The sequence below is a fragment of the Lissotriton vulgaris genome, chromosome 6 (genome assembly GCF_964263255.1).
Source record: "Lissotriton vulgaris chromosome 6, aLisVul1.2, whole genome shotgun sequence".
NCBI classification, from domain to species: domain Eukaryota; kingdom Metazoa; phylum Chordata; class Amphibia; order Caudata; family Salamandridae; genus Lissotriton; species Lissotriton vulgaris.
In genome coordinates, this window is record NC_141694.1 from 86,496,375 (window position 1) to 86,515,058 (window position 18,684).

Sequence of the window (18,684 nt, forward strand, 5' to 3'; positions counted from 1 at the left end):
CGAAGACGGCTGTAATGCCAGAAACCGGTCCCCGGAAGCTTGTTTCCTTTCCAGTTAAAGAATTGGCTTGGTAGTTTGGTCTGCCCTGTTCCCATGATGCACTGGGCCAGGGACAGACTAATTTGCATGTAGCCAGGTTCTGAGCTGGGATGGTGCAGTGAGCTAAAAAACGGTGATGGATCAAGCCCTGATCTGTTGACTGGGTAGGAGTATTCTGCTTAGTTCAGATACTCTGTCCATCACCACCCCCTTTTCTGAATCGTTTTGTCCACCACAAGCGTGGAAGGGTATGCTCAGATGTGAGTCCCTTGCTCACTGCACCATCAGGATTCAAGCAAGCCGGGCTGATGACGGCTGTAAATCCAGAAACCGGTCCCCGGAAGCTTGTTTCCTTTCCTGTTAAAGAATTGGCTTGGTAGTTTGGTCTGCCCTGTTCCCATGATGCACTGGGCCAGGGATAGACTAATTTGCATGTAGCCAGGTTCTGAGCTGGGATGGTGCAGTGAGCTAAAAAACGGTGATGGATCACGCCCTGATCTGTTGACTGGGTAGGAGTATTCTGCTTAGTTCAGATACTCTGTCCATCACCACCCCCTTTTCTGAATCGTTTTGTCCACCACAAGCGTGGAAGGGTATGCTCAGATGTGAGTCCCTTGCTCACTGCACCATCAGGATTCTAACAAGCCGGGCCGAAGACGGCTGTAATGCCAGAAACCGGTCCCCGGAAGCTTGTTTCCTTTCCAGTTAAAGAATTGGCTTGGTAGTTTGGTCTGCCCTGTTCCCATGATGCACTGGGCCAGGGACAGACTAATTTGCATGTAGCCATGTTCTGAGCTGGGATGGTGCAGTGAGCTAAAAATCGGTGATGGATCAAGCCCTGATCTGTTGACTGGGTAGGAGTATTCTGCTTAGTTCAGATACTCTGTCCATCACCACCTTCTTTTCTGAATCGTTTTGTCCACCACAAGCGTGGAAGGGTATGCTCAGATGTGAGTCCCTTGCTCACTGCACCATCAGGATTCAAGCAAGCCGGGCCGAAGACGGCTGTAATGCCAGAAACCGGTCCCCGGAAGCTTGTTTCCTTTCCAGTTAAAGAATTGGCTTGGTAGTTTGGTCTGCCCTGTTCCCATGATGCACTGGGCCAGGGACAGACTAAATTGCATGTAGCCAGGTTTTGAGCTGGGATGGTGCAGTGAGCTAAAAAACGGTGATGGATCAAGCCCTGATCTGTTGACTGGGTAGGAGTATTCAGCTTAGTTCAGATACTCTGTCCATCACAACCCCCTTTTCTGAATCATTCTAGTATATTAAGCACACTATCAAAAGGAAAGGTTACCAGTTTTATAACAAAAGATGTTAAAGAAACTGAGGTCAGGTACACTGTGTTTGCTGTATAACCTCAGGGACCATCTGATCCACCTAAGAGGACACAGGGTCGTGGGTAGGTCCCAGAGTAGCACAGCCTATGGGCTGATAGTCCTACATATAGGCACGTATAGTGGAAGGGTTCCCTGTGTACTGCTCCTATATCCAACACCCATAACACAGCGCCCTCATCTGATTTTATTCAAATCCATCAAATGCACAACACAATTGGGCTCCCAATAATAAACATTATTGCCTGTAGTGAATCAGAGAGAACCACTGCTGTTTATTCGTAGGACGGGTAAGCATGTAGCAGTAGTAGTTGGGGACGTGTCTTCGCAGCGGCAGGTCGAGGAGACGGATAACATATTACTTTGCATTTCTGCACTGTGTCTCTGTGCTGCCCACTCCTTTCCTTGTCTTGGCTCATCCTGAGTATAGCATTTTTCACCCTGTTAAACATTTTCTTAAGAAGATCTTCCATAGCATTATATTTTTACACCTCAGTCATTCCCAACACATCTGACCCTCAAGTAAAAATGAAAATCATTTTAGGCTCATAGGTCATTTTAAACTGTCTTGATATTTTTGCGTGGTTTATGAAGTTATTTGGAAAATCAGTTAAACCTAACAGGGAGCCCTATCTCTCCAACTTGGATAGGTTTACAAGGTTACGTAGGCAATGGAGGAAGATGAACTTAATGGGTCATTTCGTGGTCTGGTTAAATCCTCAGGGGTGTTTTCTTTCTTCTTGCAGGAGGCTTGGACGCGGAGGTAGGAGAGCGAGGAAAGAGTCTGTCGATGGGACAGAGGCAGCTAGTGTGCCTGGCAAGAGCCCTCCTCACCCAGGCCAAGGTATGTACACTAGATGCCATGCTCACCCTACTGCAGGTATGGTTTTTATTTTAAACATAATTAAAGTATACGATACAAGAAGGAATATCTGCATACTGGAAATATCGAAAAGAACTTGCCTTATTGTCAGCATATAAGACATAATACAAACATTTGTCAATGATGTGGGTACCCTGCAGGGAAATCTCTATGTACAAGGAGAATAACAGAGGACAGTATATTGTGAAAGAAAGGAAGCAAACCAAACTGTCACAGGTATCGGTCAACTGAACTGGTGCGGGGATATCAGGGCATCCTAAAAGGAGAGAGCAAAAGGGCCCATAACGGCCTATGGGGGGATGAAGAGGCTCTATTGGCATGCTGTCTATGAAAAGACGTCTGGTGGGGGGGGCGCTACCTCTCGTCTCCCACATTTCTGCAATCAGGGGGGGGTCGGTGTGCCTCTCCCGAGAGATAAAGCCACCCATTTCTCCTGGTGTATGCCATCCTCCCCATCGGTTTCCTCAGGGGGGTCATCTCCAACTCCATCCACTGGTTCGTCTTATCCCTCCACGTCGTCTTCTGTATCACTCACTGGGTGTTCCCAAGACTCTAGTATTTACGCTCATCAGCCCGCGATTGGGTGTCTTTGCATGCCACTGGCATTCTCCTTGACCAGGACTCTCTCTTCAGCTCTATTCCAAACCATGACATCCTTCACCCAGGCTGAAGCAGCTGGTCCCCCCATGGATTTCCATGACATTGCTGTGTGTCGCTTGGCCAGAGCCAGGGCCAGGTCTAAGAAATTAGTGCCAAGGAAACAACCCAGTAAGCAGGTTTTTAAGGTGCAGGCAGGTTTCTACGGTGCAGTCAAGAGTGCGGCCCATGGCTGCATTGAGGGTGCCTATCACTGTTTCTCAGAATGGTCACAGATGGGGACAGCTCCAAAATCCACGTCTAGGAATACACATTTGGGGCAGGTCTGTGACTCCCTGCCATCAATGACCTGAAGTCTGTGAGCTGTCAAGTAGGTCATGTGGTCATAGTTAAATTGGTTGTATTTCAGTCTCATATTCCTGGAAACCCTCTTGGGGAATGGCAGGATCTTACACCGCTCTGAGTCAGTGAGCTCTCGCTCCAACAGTCCCTGCCATTGAGCTTGGATTGCCACCAGCGACTTCCGAACCATTTCCGATAGTCACTTATAGAACCATTTCACCAGATGTTGTGCAGTGCCCATAGACACCAGCAGTTGTAGTGCTGCATGTGTCTCCTGTTCGTCTCAGCCACCCCACCGTAGATCCCTGAAGGTTCGTCCAGTGCTTCGTATGTTAAACATTTACCAGAGGATAAGTCATACTGGGTCACTAAGTGGTCTAGCGAGATCAGTGTTCCCAGCTGATAACAATCACCCACTGTCGCTAGTCCAGCGTCCTTCCTTGGAGCCAATTGTACATCTGTAAAAAAGGAAAGCGGGTCACAATGTGGGAGCCCTACCAACAGTAGCTCCTACGGTCCTTTGAAATATTGTCGTAAACATTTGAAGGCCACTGCCAGCAGTACACCTGGCGGAGGGATCTCCACCGCCGGCCAGAGCAGCTTTGCCGGCAGAGCTCCCTGATGTCCAGACCACTGCAGGCATTACTGAAACATGTCGGTTGTCATCTCTTTGTACTTCCTGAGCGGTGCACAATATCGAGTCTGGTGTAGGGTTTCGGAGTGTTTGCTGGCCTTTAATAGAGCTGTGCTTCAGTTTGAGACTGTTGATTATGTAGGGCATTCTGTGATAATTCTCTCAATGTTGTGCAGAGTCTTCTGAACGTTGAGCTCTTCTTGGAGCTGTGAATGTCATAGGATCTTTGGCCTCCATTCAGCATGCTGGGGCGCAACAACTCTTGGGACATTCAGAAGCTCGCTTGAATTCGGGGAAGGGGGACTTCAGTCATAAGTGGGTGTCCCCATTCACCTAGAGCATGTCCTTGAGAGCATCAAGCAGGATGTGTGATGCCTGTCTGCTGGGCCTGGGGTTGCTGCAGAAGTGTTCAGGTCTTCCTGTAAGTCTTTAAAGCAGTGCAGTTATTGTTGGATGATGGATGTGTTGTCTGATGTTGGTGATTTATGGGGGGTTGAGGAATGATGCTTCCCTCACACCAGCATCTTCTGGGAGGTTGGATGCGCAGAGGTCGATATTCTTGGATGCTGTATTGAGGAGGTCATAGATTTCGGAGAAAGAGTTGCTAATTGTTCCTGATGCTTAATAAATCCTTCTCTCACTCCTTCGTCCCAGATTTTTGTTCGAGTTTTGTGGTCAGTTTACTCCGTCCTATCACCTCCCATCTTTGCTTCGACATCTTCCTATTTGAGGTTTACATTTCTTTTAAGTAGTCATCCTTTGATCTGCTCTTGCTCATTAGTTTAGTTGCACATCCAGTTTTATCACTTCTCTAATTTTTGTTTCTATAATGTGTTATGTATTGCTAGTATTCTAATGATTGTGCTTTTTATGCGTTATGCTTCTTCTCTGTTCCTTCGGATCAACAGTCAGGACTGTACATCCTCTACATTCACAGATATGTTTCCTTTAATTTTTGGTATTTATGTTCATCATCATCAAATACTTTACTAGGGCTTTTTGCCCATAAAGGTACACAGACAATTTGAAATTTTTGAAATTTAAACTTTATTGTTTAGTTAATTAAAACCATAACAATTTGATGAATGTCACACATAGTTATAAAATTTATAAATTTGTCGCTAAAAAAAAAATGTACCAATGTTAAAAAAAATTCAAAGCATTCATTGTTCATATTGTTTTTATACGTTTCTCAAATGCCTGCAAGAACTTCACCAGCTTGCAGTGTATTCTTGGAGCAGTAGTATCCAGGCTTCCAATAATGGCTGATCTACATGTTTGTAGTTTCATGGACCGATAGCATTCCTTTAGGTGTGACCGTTCCTTGGATAGCATCTTACAGTGACAAATTATGTGTATTAGATCCTCTTTAGGGCTACCACACAGTCGACAAGAAACGTCGTCAAGCAGTTTCCAGGCAGGTTTATTTGCTCGTGTGGGAAAGTCCCCAAGTCTCAACGCCATCAGCTTTTTCTTAATAAAAATAGAATAAGTTGTTTCCAGGTATTTTGCAGCTGTCAATGTCTTATAGCCATTTATCACAGCCCATGAATGCGAACGATGGGAGAACATTTCTTTGTCCAAGATTAACGAATGAAGTTTGGCCACTTTATTTAGGGTCTGTTTTAGGACAACAAATGACAGATTATTATCCCATAGGGTTTTTGAGCAGGTTGTCTCCAAAGCCTGCATGAGAAATTGATTTGCTTTGGAATTCTTTTGGGATTTAAACTCTTGCCATAGGTAGGTATTCAGATTGTTATTACTTGTTTTTTGCTTGATCTGGTACCAGACAAATACAGTACATGTATTAAGTTAAAAAATCAGAGAGCAATAAAACAAACTTTACTTATATCATAACCTAAGGATACCCAATGCCCAGTAGTCAGTACTATAGAAGGTTACTCAAAAGAAGTAAATAACAGGGTATGGCCTTAAAATTTATCACAAAAAATATTTAACGTTTATATTAAAAAGTACATCAATTAAAATTGGGAAATTGTAAATATCATATTTCATGCATCCAGGAATTGAGAAACTGGAGAAAAGAGTGGCAAGGTGAGTAAAAAATCAACCTTGCTATTCACTCCAGCGCCTTTCTTCTGATAGGCCAGCTCCAATGTAGGAACTTGGATACCGCACAGGTAGGTGACTGTCTGCTGAGATTCTGTATGGCGACCTCAAACTTGTTCGGCAACCAGGTTACCTACTCAAAGGAATAATCCATACTCTGGGGCATTGGAAGGAGGTCTTTTTCACACAACCTACTCTCCGCACTTGAAAAAGAAAACCTGAAGGTGATTTTTAGAAACATTAAAGTGTGCGCTAGATGTCAGAGGAAAGATATTCGGCCTCCATTGAGAACTCGTGAAACCAGGCGGTATTCAATTTAGTTTTCCCTTCTTTTGTCCATAACACTTTTAGAACCTTCATTTTAACATTGCCACTCCCTCCCCGTTACACTGGTATACCTATTTCTCTCTGCCATTACACTGGGCTACTTCGATCTTTTATTCACCATTCTTTAGCCCACATCCTCATGTGTTCGATATGCTCTGGTTACTGTCCCCGCTCCATGCCCTGAGTGTCCCTTCTCCTTTGTACGGCTACAACCCAACCCATGAAGAAGGAATGTGCAGTCATTCAAGTTTTGCAAAAGTCAACATTTTTGCACTTTGCAAAGCTTCACAGATTAATTTCAGCCTCTCCCATGCACACTTCTTGTTGTTAGATAATTTTATCTGCTTGGCCCAATAATGTTTACTTTACTCACACCAAGGTGGAAAATGTATCCCAACTTTATTTTTATATCTTGTCAATGTACAATGCGCAAAAACATTATTTCCTACAAACCAATTTTGTTAGCATTCTAAGGAGATTTGTCACATAAAGTTTTTCAAAAGTAAAAGATTTCGCTCAGATCTGACACACCAACAACTTTGCAAACATAAACAGATCATTAAGATTGAAAATTATCCACATAACCCTAGTTGCTGCTGCCTTGTTCTGAGCCTCCAATCTATGTTGTCAATGAGATAGTTGCATTATGTATATCTGTTCTGTGTTACCCAACCCCTTCCAGCATATGATCTCTCTATCGTCTCCATGCTGCTGCAAGCTAAACCTCGTGTCCATCCTTTTTACTGGACACACCGATAGTTACTTACTCTCATGAACCACCACAAGGGGACGGTCTGCCTTGCCTTGTACCTCACGTTATATCCTCATAGTTTCATCCCCCCTTCCTTTCAAGTCAGAAGTACTTTGTAATGAACCAATCAACATGTGTTTAAGTAACTGGACTGTTTTCTCAGCTCGCTAAAAGTCAGGGGACCTGTAAGGGAGGAAGCTCCTCCCATGACCTGACGTGTCATCTGAGGGGACATGGAATGACTGGGTGTAGAAAGCTGACCTGAGCCCTTTTAAATTCCATGTTCTGGTGGCTGCAATGTTGATGCTGTATCATACAGCTCCATCCACTGCTAGAACCGGGTATGCACTAGATGCTTTTTGTCAATGAAGTAAAGAGGGGGAAAACAAAAAGGATGAGAAAAATAAAGGGTCAGTAATTCGGATTTTATTTACTCATTTTAGGTGGTTATCCAGTGTTGTTGTGAAGCCCTGCAATAATATGTCCTTGATGGTCAGAAGGGTGTGTTTGAATAGTGGCAGTCTGTGTGATGAAACTTCAGCTTCAAAATGGTACTCTCATCCTTGTCATCCAGGTTTAACTACTAAGAACTTCGACTATGATGTCATATTTTCCATGGGAAAAGGTTGAGCATATAGTGGTGGTGATATGAGACTCCAGTGAAAGGAAGATATGAAACCATTTCCTTGACAAGTGATGGAGCTGCTTTGAAAGTAGGGGTGAGAATGTAGTTCTGTCAGGAGTAACTCTAAGTCCATGCGAATAACTCTTCGTCTGGACGTAATCTAACCGGTTGCATCCATGATGTTGTGATTTTGCGACAGCTGCTGAGGGTGTCCTGAATATCGCACCTGAGTTAGAGGTCATTAGATAGAACTGTGTGCCATCTGTAGATTGAAGTATTTGTGTTTCTTACAGTTTCAGACGGTCAGAAACAAACTGCTCATAAAATCATGGAACCTCTGCAGAGAAGGATGTTAAAAAGGATTAGGAAAGACTTTAGAGCGATCAAGTGAACCAAGCGTAGCTAGATTCCACGCTCACCAGATTCATCTCAAAATGTATTACCAGATAGTCATGGTCAAGTGTATGAAATGATGCAGACAAGCTCGGAGATACGAGCATTGCTGTCTGGTCACTTTCTGCCATTTGCAGCACTGGATTCTCCCCTTCTCACTGCCATTCTTGTCATCACAGTGCATTTGTCTAAAGACATGATGGACGTTCACTGCTGTCCTCACTTTTCCCCTTTTCATCTGTTAGGTGCTGTGCATCGATGAGGCAACAGCGAGCGTGGACCAGAAGACCGACCAGGTGCTGCAGCAGACCATCCGCGAGCGCTTCGCTGATAAAACTGTGCTGACGATCGCCCACAGGTACCGAGGCTTCCTCTCTCAAACTCTCAAATGGACACATATTTTTAAGTCTTTGAAGCTCCCAAAAATCATGGTGTAAGACTCCTTTCAGTCTAATTTAGAGGAGGCGAGGAAATGAAAACCTTGTAAAATGCATTGTGTTTAGCATGTGCCACTCTGGCAGCATATCATCCCGTTTTTACGTTTGACTAATTTCAGACATCCTGTGATAGGGAACTCTTCCAGCTCCTCTCTTAAGCCAAGATGTAGCAGTAACGTTAAGATCGGTAACAATATATCTGTAAGAAACAGTAGTTAGTATTAGATTCCTTACCTTAGAATATCCGGAAACGTTTGCGTAGCAGTACTCCCTATCAATGATCTAACCTGCAAGTTGACACAGACCATCCCGGTACTTAGTAGGGACCCGTTAGAAGCCGACGATGCCTTTTGCGATTGGCTCGGTACGGCTTTAGATGCTGTACTTCCCCTGAAAATAGCTAGTAGGAAGTCTGGGGGCCCTAAATCCTCATGGTTCACCCCCGAGTTAGGTCTCCTGAGGAAAATATGTAAAAAGAAAGAACAGGACTGGCGAAAAAACTGGGCAGTAAATACCAAAGAAGAGTACAGGGCAGCCATGAGAACTTATAAAGCGGCACGCAATTCCACCAAAGCGGCCTACCTTGAAGACAGGATAAAATCGTCAGCCAATTCCTCGAGTGAAACTTATAAAATTCTCAAAGAGCTGCTCAAAGTTCCAGTGCCCTCAGGATTCCCAGAGGGGAGCTCGGATCGCTGCAATCTTCTGGCCCAGTTTTTCGACTAAAAAATCCAAAACATCATAGCCGGCCTCCCCAAGCCCCGACAGAGACTGGTCTCAGGGGAGATCTGCTTGGCCGCCGACAGAGCTGTGCTGGACAACTTTGTCCCGAATACCAGGGAAGCTTTTTGTAAAGAGCTGGCCGCGCAAAAAAGTGGCTCACCGATGGACCCCATGCCTATGCACATCCTAAAGCATTTTACGGATGTCATAGCGGGACCGGCAGTAGATTTACTTAACGCTTCCTTCGCCTCTGGCCAGGTCCCCCCCAGTTGGAAGCGGGCCATAGTAAAAGCCCTGTTGAAAAAAGCTGGGCTTGACCCCGTCGATTTTTCCAACTTTCGGCCAATCTCCTTACTGCCAGGGATGGGAAAAATTGCAGAGAAATGGGTCAACCGGCAGCTCTCGTCCTTCTTGGAAACCAACAAGCTGCTGCGTCGTTCCCAAACTGGCTTTCGGCCTGGTCAGGGCACTGACTCGGCGCTGATTGCTATGGTAGAAGAGGGCAGGTGCATCTTAGATTCAGGAGGATCAGCAGCTCTGGTCCTCCTGGATCTGAGTGCCGCATTTGACACGGTGGATCACAAGATCGTGATCCACCGGCTGGAAGAGCTGGGAGTAAGAGAGTTGGAGCTCACCTGGCTGACGTCTTTCTTGAGTGAGCTAACGTATCAAGTGTGCGAGGGCAATAGAAGATCAGTGCCCACCCCCCTTCAGTGTGGTGCCCCGCAGGGCTCATCGCTGAGCCCTACGCTTTTTAACGTCTATATGGCCCCACTGGAGGGGGAGGTTGCACCCTTTGGAGTGAAACTCGCAACGTATGTGGATGACACCCAATTGATTGTTTCGCTATCGCTCGCAGAGAGCCACGGAGAAAAGTTTGCCGCCTGCCTTACCAACATCATGGCATGGATGGCAGACTCGAGACTCAAGCTTAATGGCTCTAAAACAGAGGTGATGCTTCTGGGAAACTTCTGTACCTCCCTCCCCAAATGTATGTGGCCTTCTTGTCTAGGGGAGCCCCCGACCCCGAAAGAATCCATAAAAAGTCTTGGCGTCTGGTTAGAACCGGAACTGTCGATGCACACTCAGGCGAAAAAAACTGCAGGGAGCTGTTACGGTCTGCTCTGTTTAATACGGAAAGCCATGCCCCTTCTTCCCCCAGAATCCAGAAAATTACTAGTACAGGGCCTTATTCTGTCAAGACTGGATTACAACAACGCCCTCTTCCTAGCAGCGCTAGAGTACACCCTGAACGTGCTCCAGAGGGCACAGAATGCAGCTGCCAGACTTCTGACTAATACACCCAGAAGAGCATCAGCTAAACCGGCCTTGAAAGCGCTCCATTGGCTGCCCATAAGAGCGAGAGTGAAATTCAAAGCGCTCTGTACCGTGTTCAGAGTCCTCCAAGGGACAGGTCCTCCGATCCTAAAAGACCTGATCCGCCCCTACAAATCATCAAGAACGCTCCGCTCTGGCGAGGAGAACCTGGTGGTAATCCCGAGTGCAAAAAGAGCAAGGACTGGGGGACGTCGTTTCTCAATAAATGCTGGCCAGCTGTGGAATTCCCTCCCAACAGCAATGAGGAAAGAACCCAGCTTGGCCAGGTTTCGAAAAACTCTGAAAACTTTTCTTTTCCCCCATAACGACTAACATCTCAGGGTGTTGATCAGAGGAGTTCCGTCTGAGTGTACATTTAGCGCTGGGACGCTCATGGGCAGCCATGCGCTTTAGAAATCTATTTTCATTTCATTTCATTTCACCCTTGTGCGTCGGTAGGCGTCGTCTGCGGCTCCGCGTCCGTCGTCGGCGTTGTTGGCGCCGGGATGACGTCGCCGGAGTACTTAGACGCCGCCCTCCCGCGCTGACGTCAGTTCTTTTTTCCGCGCCAGCAACGCCGATCCTGAAAAAGTTGTACCCTAGTCAATTTTTGACTAACTTTTTCGATCCTTTTTGATCATATTTCGAAGTCTCATCGACTCCGACGGCGCGGGTAGGGATGCCCGGGTTCAAACCCTGCGTCGACTGCAACCGACTGATGTCGGTTACCGACCCACATCGCCAGTGCCTTCACTGTCTGGGCCCTGACCACGACGACAAGTCCTGCTCCGACTGCCGGACGTCCAAAGCTAGACCGGGACCGCAAGGAGGTTGAGGGACCGGTCGTGGAGCCGGAGTCACCACAGTTCCGGGAGTCGTCATCAGTCTTCAGATTGAAGTCCTCAGGTAAGAGGCACAAGAAGTCGAAGAGGCGACATCGCTCTTCTGACTCCCCCCGAGGCTCGCATGACGCGGCCGGGGGTTCGGGTGACACCGCCCCCGCGCCTCCGCCGGAGCCGCAGGCGTCGTGGCCTGCTCCACACCCACCGGTCCCTGGGCAGAACGGGATGCCGGAGGAGATAGAGGCCGTCCTTGTGGCCATGAGGTCGTTCGCTCCTCCGTCTGGTTCCGCGGCGCCTTCGGGCCAAGCTTGACCCGACTGGGTCCCCACGCGGGCCGGGTGCTTCGGCCGCAGGGCCCCGCCGGATCCGGCTCCGGATCCAGGTCGTCGCCGGTCGACCTTACGACCTCGCCGGCCCCCAGGGTGTTGCCACCGGCGCTGTCCCAGGATGACGCCGTCCCCGGTCCTACCCTCGATTCGGGTCCGACGTCGGAGCGGCGCCGTATTCGACGCCGCTTGTAGATTTCTACTTCTACTACCCGGCCCCATCCTTTGAACCTGAGTACCAGGTGATGGGTGACGAGGAGGATTGGGAGGGGTCCGAGGACCCTCTGGCACGTGAGTGCCAGTCTTCTCAGGACTGGACAGGTGAGCTTGGGGAGGCCAGTGGTCTGGACACGTCGCCCGACACTGGTTTTGTCTCCCCTCCTACCGTGGCTACGGAGGAGGGGGCTGCCTATAGTGTGGTGCTGACGCGGGCTGCCAAGGCCTTGGGCCTTGAGCTCCCTGTCGCGGCCGTGAGGACTAACCTCCTCACTGATGTCCTTAAACCACAGGCAAGCTCGGCTTAGCCTCTGCTGCCATTTAATGAGGCCTTGTCAGACGTTCTTCTGGGCACTTGGTCCAAGCCCGCTACAGGTCCGCCTGTAGATAGGAACGTGGCCAAGCGCCACCGCCCGGCTTCGGGCGACCCTTGCTTCCTGTCCACCCACCCCACCCCGAGAGCCTGGTCATCCAGGCCTCTAACTCCCAGACTGCATTCCCGACGGCTCCTCCCGATCGGGAATCCAAGAGGTATGAGCAATACGGGAAAAAGGTATTCTCCTCCCTGAGTTTGGGGTTGCGGTCAGTCAACACCGCGTGCCTCTTGGGCTGTTACACCCACTCTCTGTGGGACATGGTCGCGGACGTGCTGCAACAATGTCCAGAGGGGGTCCGGACTAAGCTCGCCCATGCCCTTGCGGAGGGTCGAGATGCGGCACGGTATTCCATCCGGTGTCGGCTGGATACCACGGACTCACTGGGCAGAGCGATGGCAACTACGGTGGCGATTTGTCGCCATGCCTGGTTGAGGTCCACCAACTTTTCCGCTGATGTCCAAAATACCCTTATGTACATGCCGTTTGATGGCCGTCGCCTCTTTGGCGACAAGGCAGACCATGAGCTTGAGCGCTTTAAGGACTGCAGGGATACGGCCAAGTCCTTGGGCCTCGCGGCCCTGCGCCAGCAAACGGCTGCCTTTCGCTCCTTTCGTGGCCAAGGAAGGGGCGCCCCCACAGGTCCTGCCAGCCACGGCCCGCAGACTACCATCCAGCGCGGTGGCGGACGTGGAAACCGCCGTGGTGGCGGTCGGGGACAACGGCGAGGCCAGTCCACACCTGCCCTGCATCCGCCTCAATGCCCTCCTAGTCTGATCTTTCTGGCCCATGTGACGCCAGTGGGGGGCAGGGTTCGCCATCACCACCTCCACTGGTGCACTGTCACATCAGACAGGTGGGTGCTGCAAATCGTCTGAAGGGGCTACACCCTCCCCTTCGAGGCGTCCCCTCCAACCATGCCACCGCAGTACCACCGCTTGTCGGGGGATCACTTGAAACTTCTACAAGAGGAAGTTACGGCCCTCTTGGCCAAGGGGGCCATCGAGCGCGTTCCTGGGTCAGAAGTAGGGTGTGGTTGTTACTCCCACTACTTTCTGGTACCCAAGAAGGGCAAAGAGGCCTACGCCCTATCTTGAACCTGCGGAACGTCAACGGCTTCCTACGGAAGGAGAAGTTCAAGATGCTGACACTGGCTCAGGTCTTAGCTGCCCTGGACTTGGGAGACTGGATGTTAGTGCTGGACTTGCAGGACGCCTATTTTCATATCCCCGTCCTGCCAGGCCTCCGGCGTTACCTGCGGTTCACGGTAGGCCACAAGCACTTTCAGTTTACCGTGCTCCCCTTCGGCCGTACCAGCGCCTCACGGGTGTTCGCGAAAGTGATGGCGGTGGTCGCAGCTCATCTGCGCAGGTTAGGGGTTTCAGTCTTCCCCTACCTCGACGACTGGTTGTTGAAGGCGGGCTCGCCCCAGACAGTCCTCAGCCACCTCCAGACTACGGCCGACCTCCTGCACATGCTGGGGTTCTCCAACAAGACTCGGCGCAGTTTCGGGTTTATCCTCCCGAACAGTGGGTTCGGGATATTCAGGCTCTGATTCCGATCTTTCAGCCGTTATCCCGAGTCTCGGTCAGGTTGACGCTGCGGCTTCTGGGGCTGATGGCCTCCTGCATCCTTCAGGTGCATCACTTCAGGTGGCTGATGCGGGCTCTGCAGTGGGATCTGAAGTTTCAGTGGGCCCAGTATCAAGGCAACTTGTCCGACCATGTCTTGATCTCGGAGGGCACTGCAAGACAGTTGCAGTGGTGGCTCACGGACCGTGATTGGGTCAGCGGCAGATCCCTCTCCCTACCCCAACCAGAGCACGTAGTTGTGATGGACTCGTCCCTCCAGGGCTGGGGGGGGCCACATGGGAGAGGCGGAGATCAGAGGCCTCTGGTCTCCGGCGGAGTCCTGGCTCCACATCAACCTTCTGGAGCTGCGGGCGATCCGGCTTGCACTGAAGGCATTCCTCCGCTCTGTCCGGGGGAGTGTAGTGCAGGTGTTCACGGACAACACCACCGCCATATGGTACTGCAACAAACAGAGCGGGGTGGGGTCGTGGACCCTATGCCAGGAGGCTCTGCGCCTCTGGCAGTGGCTGGAACATCAGGGTGTGACCCTGGTGGTTCAACACCTGGCAGGTTCCCTGAACACCAGGGCGGACAAACTCAGCCGTCGGTGCATGATGGATCACGAACGGCGTCTGAACTCGGACGTGGCGCAAGGCCTCTTTCAGCAGTGGGGAGAGCCTTGGCTAGATCTATTCGCCACAGAAGAGAACGAGCAATGTCATCAGTTCTGCGTGTTGGAATTTCCAAGGCGGCACTCGCTCGGAGACGCTTTTCGTCGCGAGTGGAGTGGTCTGTTGTACGCCTTTCCGCCTATACCACTTCTGCCCAGAGTGCTGAAGAAGATCAGGCGCGACTGGGCCCAAATCATCCTTGTGGCTCCGGACTGGGCACGAAGATACTGGTATCCCGAGCTACTCAGCATGTCTGTCGATCCCCTGATTCATCTGCCTCTTCAGGAGAACCTTCTGTCACAGCAGCAGGGGACGGTCCCCCACCTGAAACCTGTCCAGTCTCCACCTCCATGCTTGGAGATTGAGCGGCGACAGATGAGGCCATTTGACTTGCCTCCTGAAGTTTGTAATGTGATTCTGGCAGCCAGGCGTCCCTCCACAAAGTCGGTATACGCCTACAGGTGGAACAGATTTGTGGCATGGTGCACAGCAAAGGCTGTGGATCCACTCTCTGCCCCCCTTTCTGAGGTTCTCCTCTTCCTTTTTAGGTCTCGGCATCGAGACCTATTGTCATGGAGTTCGCTCTGAAGGGACCTAGAGCTGTGAACGCGCCGACCAGGGTCTGTGAACGCGCTTATGCAGGCCGGCCCGGCCGAAGGCAGGCACACACACACGCACGCGCAGTCTCTCACACACACACACACACACGCAGACACACCCACACACGTGCAGACACACGCGCGCAGACACACACACACACGTGCCAAGCCCCCCAAGCCCCACTTACCGCATCAGCCGCCACTCCTGATTTCTGCTGCCACCAGTATCTGGGCCATCCACTGCATGGGCGCGGGCTTCTCGCAAAGACGGAAGTCCCGCCCCACGACAGCCGTGAGCTTGCACATCCCGAAACCGGAAGTTCGGGAGTGTGCACGCTTACGGCTTGTTTTTTTTTGTGATCGTGTTAGGCATAGCACCATACGTGCAGAGATTCCCACCCACGAGAAGCAATTATTTCTGAAAGGAGTCACAAAACGCTGTTTCACTGTGGCTGTTTGTCAGTCCTGCTTGTGTGAGTGAACTTCACATCAAGTGATGCAGATGCTGTCAGATGGCCGCCGCAAACAAACAGAAGAAGCCTGAGTGAGGACTGAGCAATCGTATTTTTTCCTAGACATTTAATACAGTTTTGAACCATATTTCACAGTTTATCTTCTGTGCGGTATAGTCTGCGTGGTTGTCCGGTTGCTTGAGAAAAATATTTCTGGAGTTGCCCAGTGTAGTAGTGAGTGTGCAGGGTAGTGAGTGCAGAGTAGTGAGTGCAGAGAGGTGAGTGCAGAGTAGTGAGTGCAGAGTAGTGAGTGCAGAGTAGTGAGTGCAGAGTAGTGAGTGCAGAGAGTAGTGAGTGCAGAGTAGTGAGTGCAGAGAGTAGTGAGTGCAGAGAGTAGTGAGTGCAGAGTAGTGAGTGCAGAGTGCAGAGTAGTGAGTGCAGAGTGCAGAGTAGTGAGTGCAGAGTAGTGAGTGCAGAGTAGTGAGTGCAGAGTAGTGAGTGCAGAGTAGTGAGTGCAGAGTGCAGAGTAGTGAGTGCAGAGTAGTGAGTGCAGAGTAGTGAGTGCAGAGTAGTGAGTGCAGAGTAGTGAGTAGTGAGTGCAGAGAGTAGTGAGTGCAGAGTAGTGAGTAGTGAGTGCAGAGTAGTGAGTGCAGAGTAGTGAGTGCAGAGTAGTGAGTGCAGAGTAGTGAGTAGTAAGTGCAGAGTAGTGAGTGCAGAGTAGTGAGTGCAGAGTAGTGAGTGCAGAGAGTAGTGAGTGCAGAGAGTAGTGAGTGCAGAGAGTAGTGAGTGCAGAGTAGTGAGTGCAGAGTAGTGAGTGCAGAGTAGTGAGTGCAGAGTAGTGAGTGCAGAGTAGTGAGTAGTGAGTGCAGAGTAGTGAGTGCAGAGTAGTGAGTGCAGAGTAGTGAGTGCAGAGTAGTGAGTAGTGAGTGCAGAGTAGTGAGTGCAGAGTAGTGAGTGCAGAGTAGTGAGTGCAGAGTAGTGAGTGCAGAGTAGTGAGTGCAGAGTAGTGAGTGCAGAGAGTAGTGAGTGCAGAGTAGTGAGTGCAGAGTAGTGAGTGCAGAGTAGTGAGTGCAGAGTAGTGAGTGCAGAGTAGTGAGTGCAGAGTAGTGAGTAGTGAGTGCAGAGAGTAGTGAGTGCAGAGTAGTGAGTGCAGAGTAGTGAGTGCAGAGTAGTGAGTGCAGAGTAGTGAGTGCAGAGTAGTGAGTGCAGAGAGTAGTGAGTGCAGAGTAGTGAGTGCAGAGTAGTGAGTGCAGAGTAGTGAGTGCAGAGTAGTGAGTGCAGAGTAGTGAGTAGTGAGTGCAGAGTAGTGAGTGCAGAGTAGTGAGTGCAGAGTAGTGAGTGCAGAGTAGTGAGTGCAGAGTAGTGAGTAGTGAGTGCAGAGTAGTGAGTGCAGAGTAGTGAGTGCAGAGTAGTGAGTGCAGAGTAGTGAGTGCAGAGAGTAGTGAGTGCAGAGAGTAGTGAGTGCAGAGTAGTGAGTGCAGAGTAGTGAATGCAGAGTAGTGAATGCAGAGTAGTGAGTGCAGAGTAGTGAGTGCAGAGTAGTGAGTAGTGAGTGCAGAGAGTAGTGAGTGCAGAGTAGTGAGTGCAGAGTAGTGAGTGCAGAGTAGTGAGTGCAGAGTAGTGAGTGCAGAGAGTAGTGAGTGCAGAGTAGTGAGTGCAGAGTAGTGAGTGCAGAGTAGTGAGTGCAGAGTAGTGAGTGCAGAGTAGTGAGTGCAGAGAGTAGTGAGTGCAGAGTAGTGAGTGCAGAGTAGTGAGTGCAGAGTAGTGAGTGCAGAGAGTAGTGAGTGCAGAGTAGTGAGTGCAGAGTAGTGAGTGCAGAGTAGTGAGTGCAGAGTATTGAGTGCAGAGTAGTGAGTGCAGAGAGTAGTGAGTGCAGAGTAGTGAGTGCAGAGTAGTGAGTGCAGAGTAGTGAGTGCAGAGTAGTGAGTAGTGAGTGCAGAGTAGTGAGTGCAGAGTAGTGAGTGCAGAGTAGTGAGTGCAGAGTAGTGAGTGCAGAGTAGTGAGTGCAGAGAGTAGTGAGTGCAGAGTAGTGAGTGCAGAGTAGTGAGTGCAGAGTAGTGAGTGCAGAGTAGTGAGTGCAGAGTAGTGAGTGCAGAGAGTAGTGAGTGCAGAGTAGTGAGTGCAGAGTAGTGAGTGCAGAGTAGTGAGTGCAGAGTAGTGAGTGCAGAGTAGTGAGTGCAGAGTAGTGAGTGCAGAGTAGTGAGTGCAGAGAGTAGTGAGTGCAGAGTAGTGAGTGCAGAGTAGTGAGTGCAGAGTAGTGAGTGCAGAGTAGTGAGTGCAGAGTAGTGAGTGCAGAGTAGTGAGTGCAGAGAGTAGTGAGTGCAGAGTAGTGAGTGCAGAGTAGTGAGTGCAGAGAGTAGTGAGTGCAGAGTAGTGAGTGCAGAGTAGTGAGTGCAGAGTAGTGAGTGCAGAGTATTGAGTGCAGAGTAGTGAGTGCAGAGAGTAGTGAGTGCAGAGTAGTGAGTGCAGAGTAGTGAGTGCAGAGTAGTGAGTGCAGAGTAGTGAGTAGTGAGTGCAGAGTAGTGAGTGCAGAGTAGTGAGTGCAGAGTAGTGAGTGCAGAGTAGTGAGTGCAGAGAGTAGTGAGTGCAGAGTAGTGAGTGCAGAGTAGTGAGTGCAGAGTAGTGAGTGCAGAGTAGTGAGTGCAGAGTAGTGAGTGCAGAGTAGTGAGTGCAGAGAGTAGTGAGTGCAGAGTAGTGAGTGCAGAGTAGTGAGTGCAGAGTAGTGAGTGCAGAGTAGTGAGTGCAGAGTAGTGAGTGCAGAGTAGTGAGTGCAGAGTAGTGAGTGCAGAGTAGTGAGTGCAGAGTAGTGAGTAGTGAGTGCAGAGTAGTGAGTGCAGAGTAGTGAGTAGTGAGTGCAGAGAGTAGTGAGTGCAGAGTAGTGAGTGCAGAGCAGTGAGTGCAGAGCAGTGAGTGCAGAGTAGTGAGTGCTGAGTAGTGAGTGCTGAGTAGTGAGTAGTGAGTGCAGAGTAGTGAGTAGTGAGTGCAGAGTAGTGAGTGCAGAGTAGTGAGTGCAGAGTAGTGAGTGCAGAGTAGTGAGTGCAGAGTAGTGAGTAGTGAGTGCAGAGAGTAGTGAGTGCAGAGTAGTGAGTGCAGAGTAGTGAGTGCAGAGCAGTGAGTGCAGAGCAGTGAGTGCAGAGTAGTGAGTGCAGAGTAGT

General features: G+C 49.8%; 1 protein-coding gene across 8 annotated transcripts in view; it reads left to right on the plus strand.

The window, feature by feature from the left end:
• The window catches only part of ABCC10 (ATP binding cassette subfamily C member 10), a 450,580-nt gene that overhangs the window by 256,449 nt on the left and 175,447 nt on the right, over positions 1 to 18,684 (plus strand). For all 8 annotated transcript variants that reach the window (XM_086925988.1, XM_086925989.1, XM_086925984.1 and 5 more), the window contains 2 exons: positions 2,123 to 2,220; positions 8,247 to 8,359. In XM_086925988.1, coding sequence (XP_086782114.1) covers positions 2,123 to 2,220; positions 8,247 to 8,359 — 211 coding nt within the window. The remainder of the gene's footprint in view (positions 1 to 2,122; positions 2,221 to 8,246; positions 8,360 to 18,684) is intronic.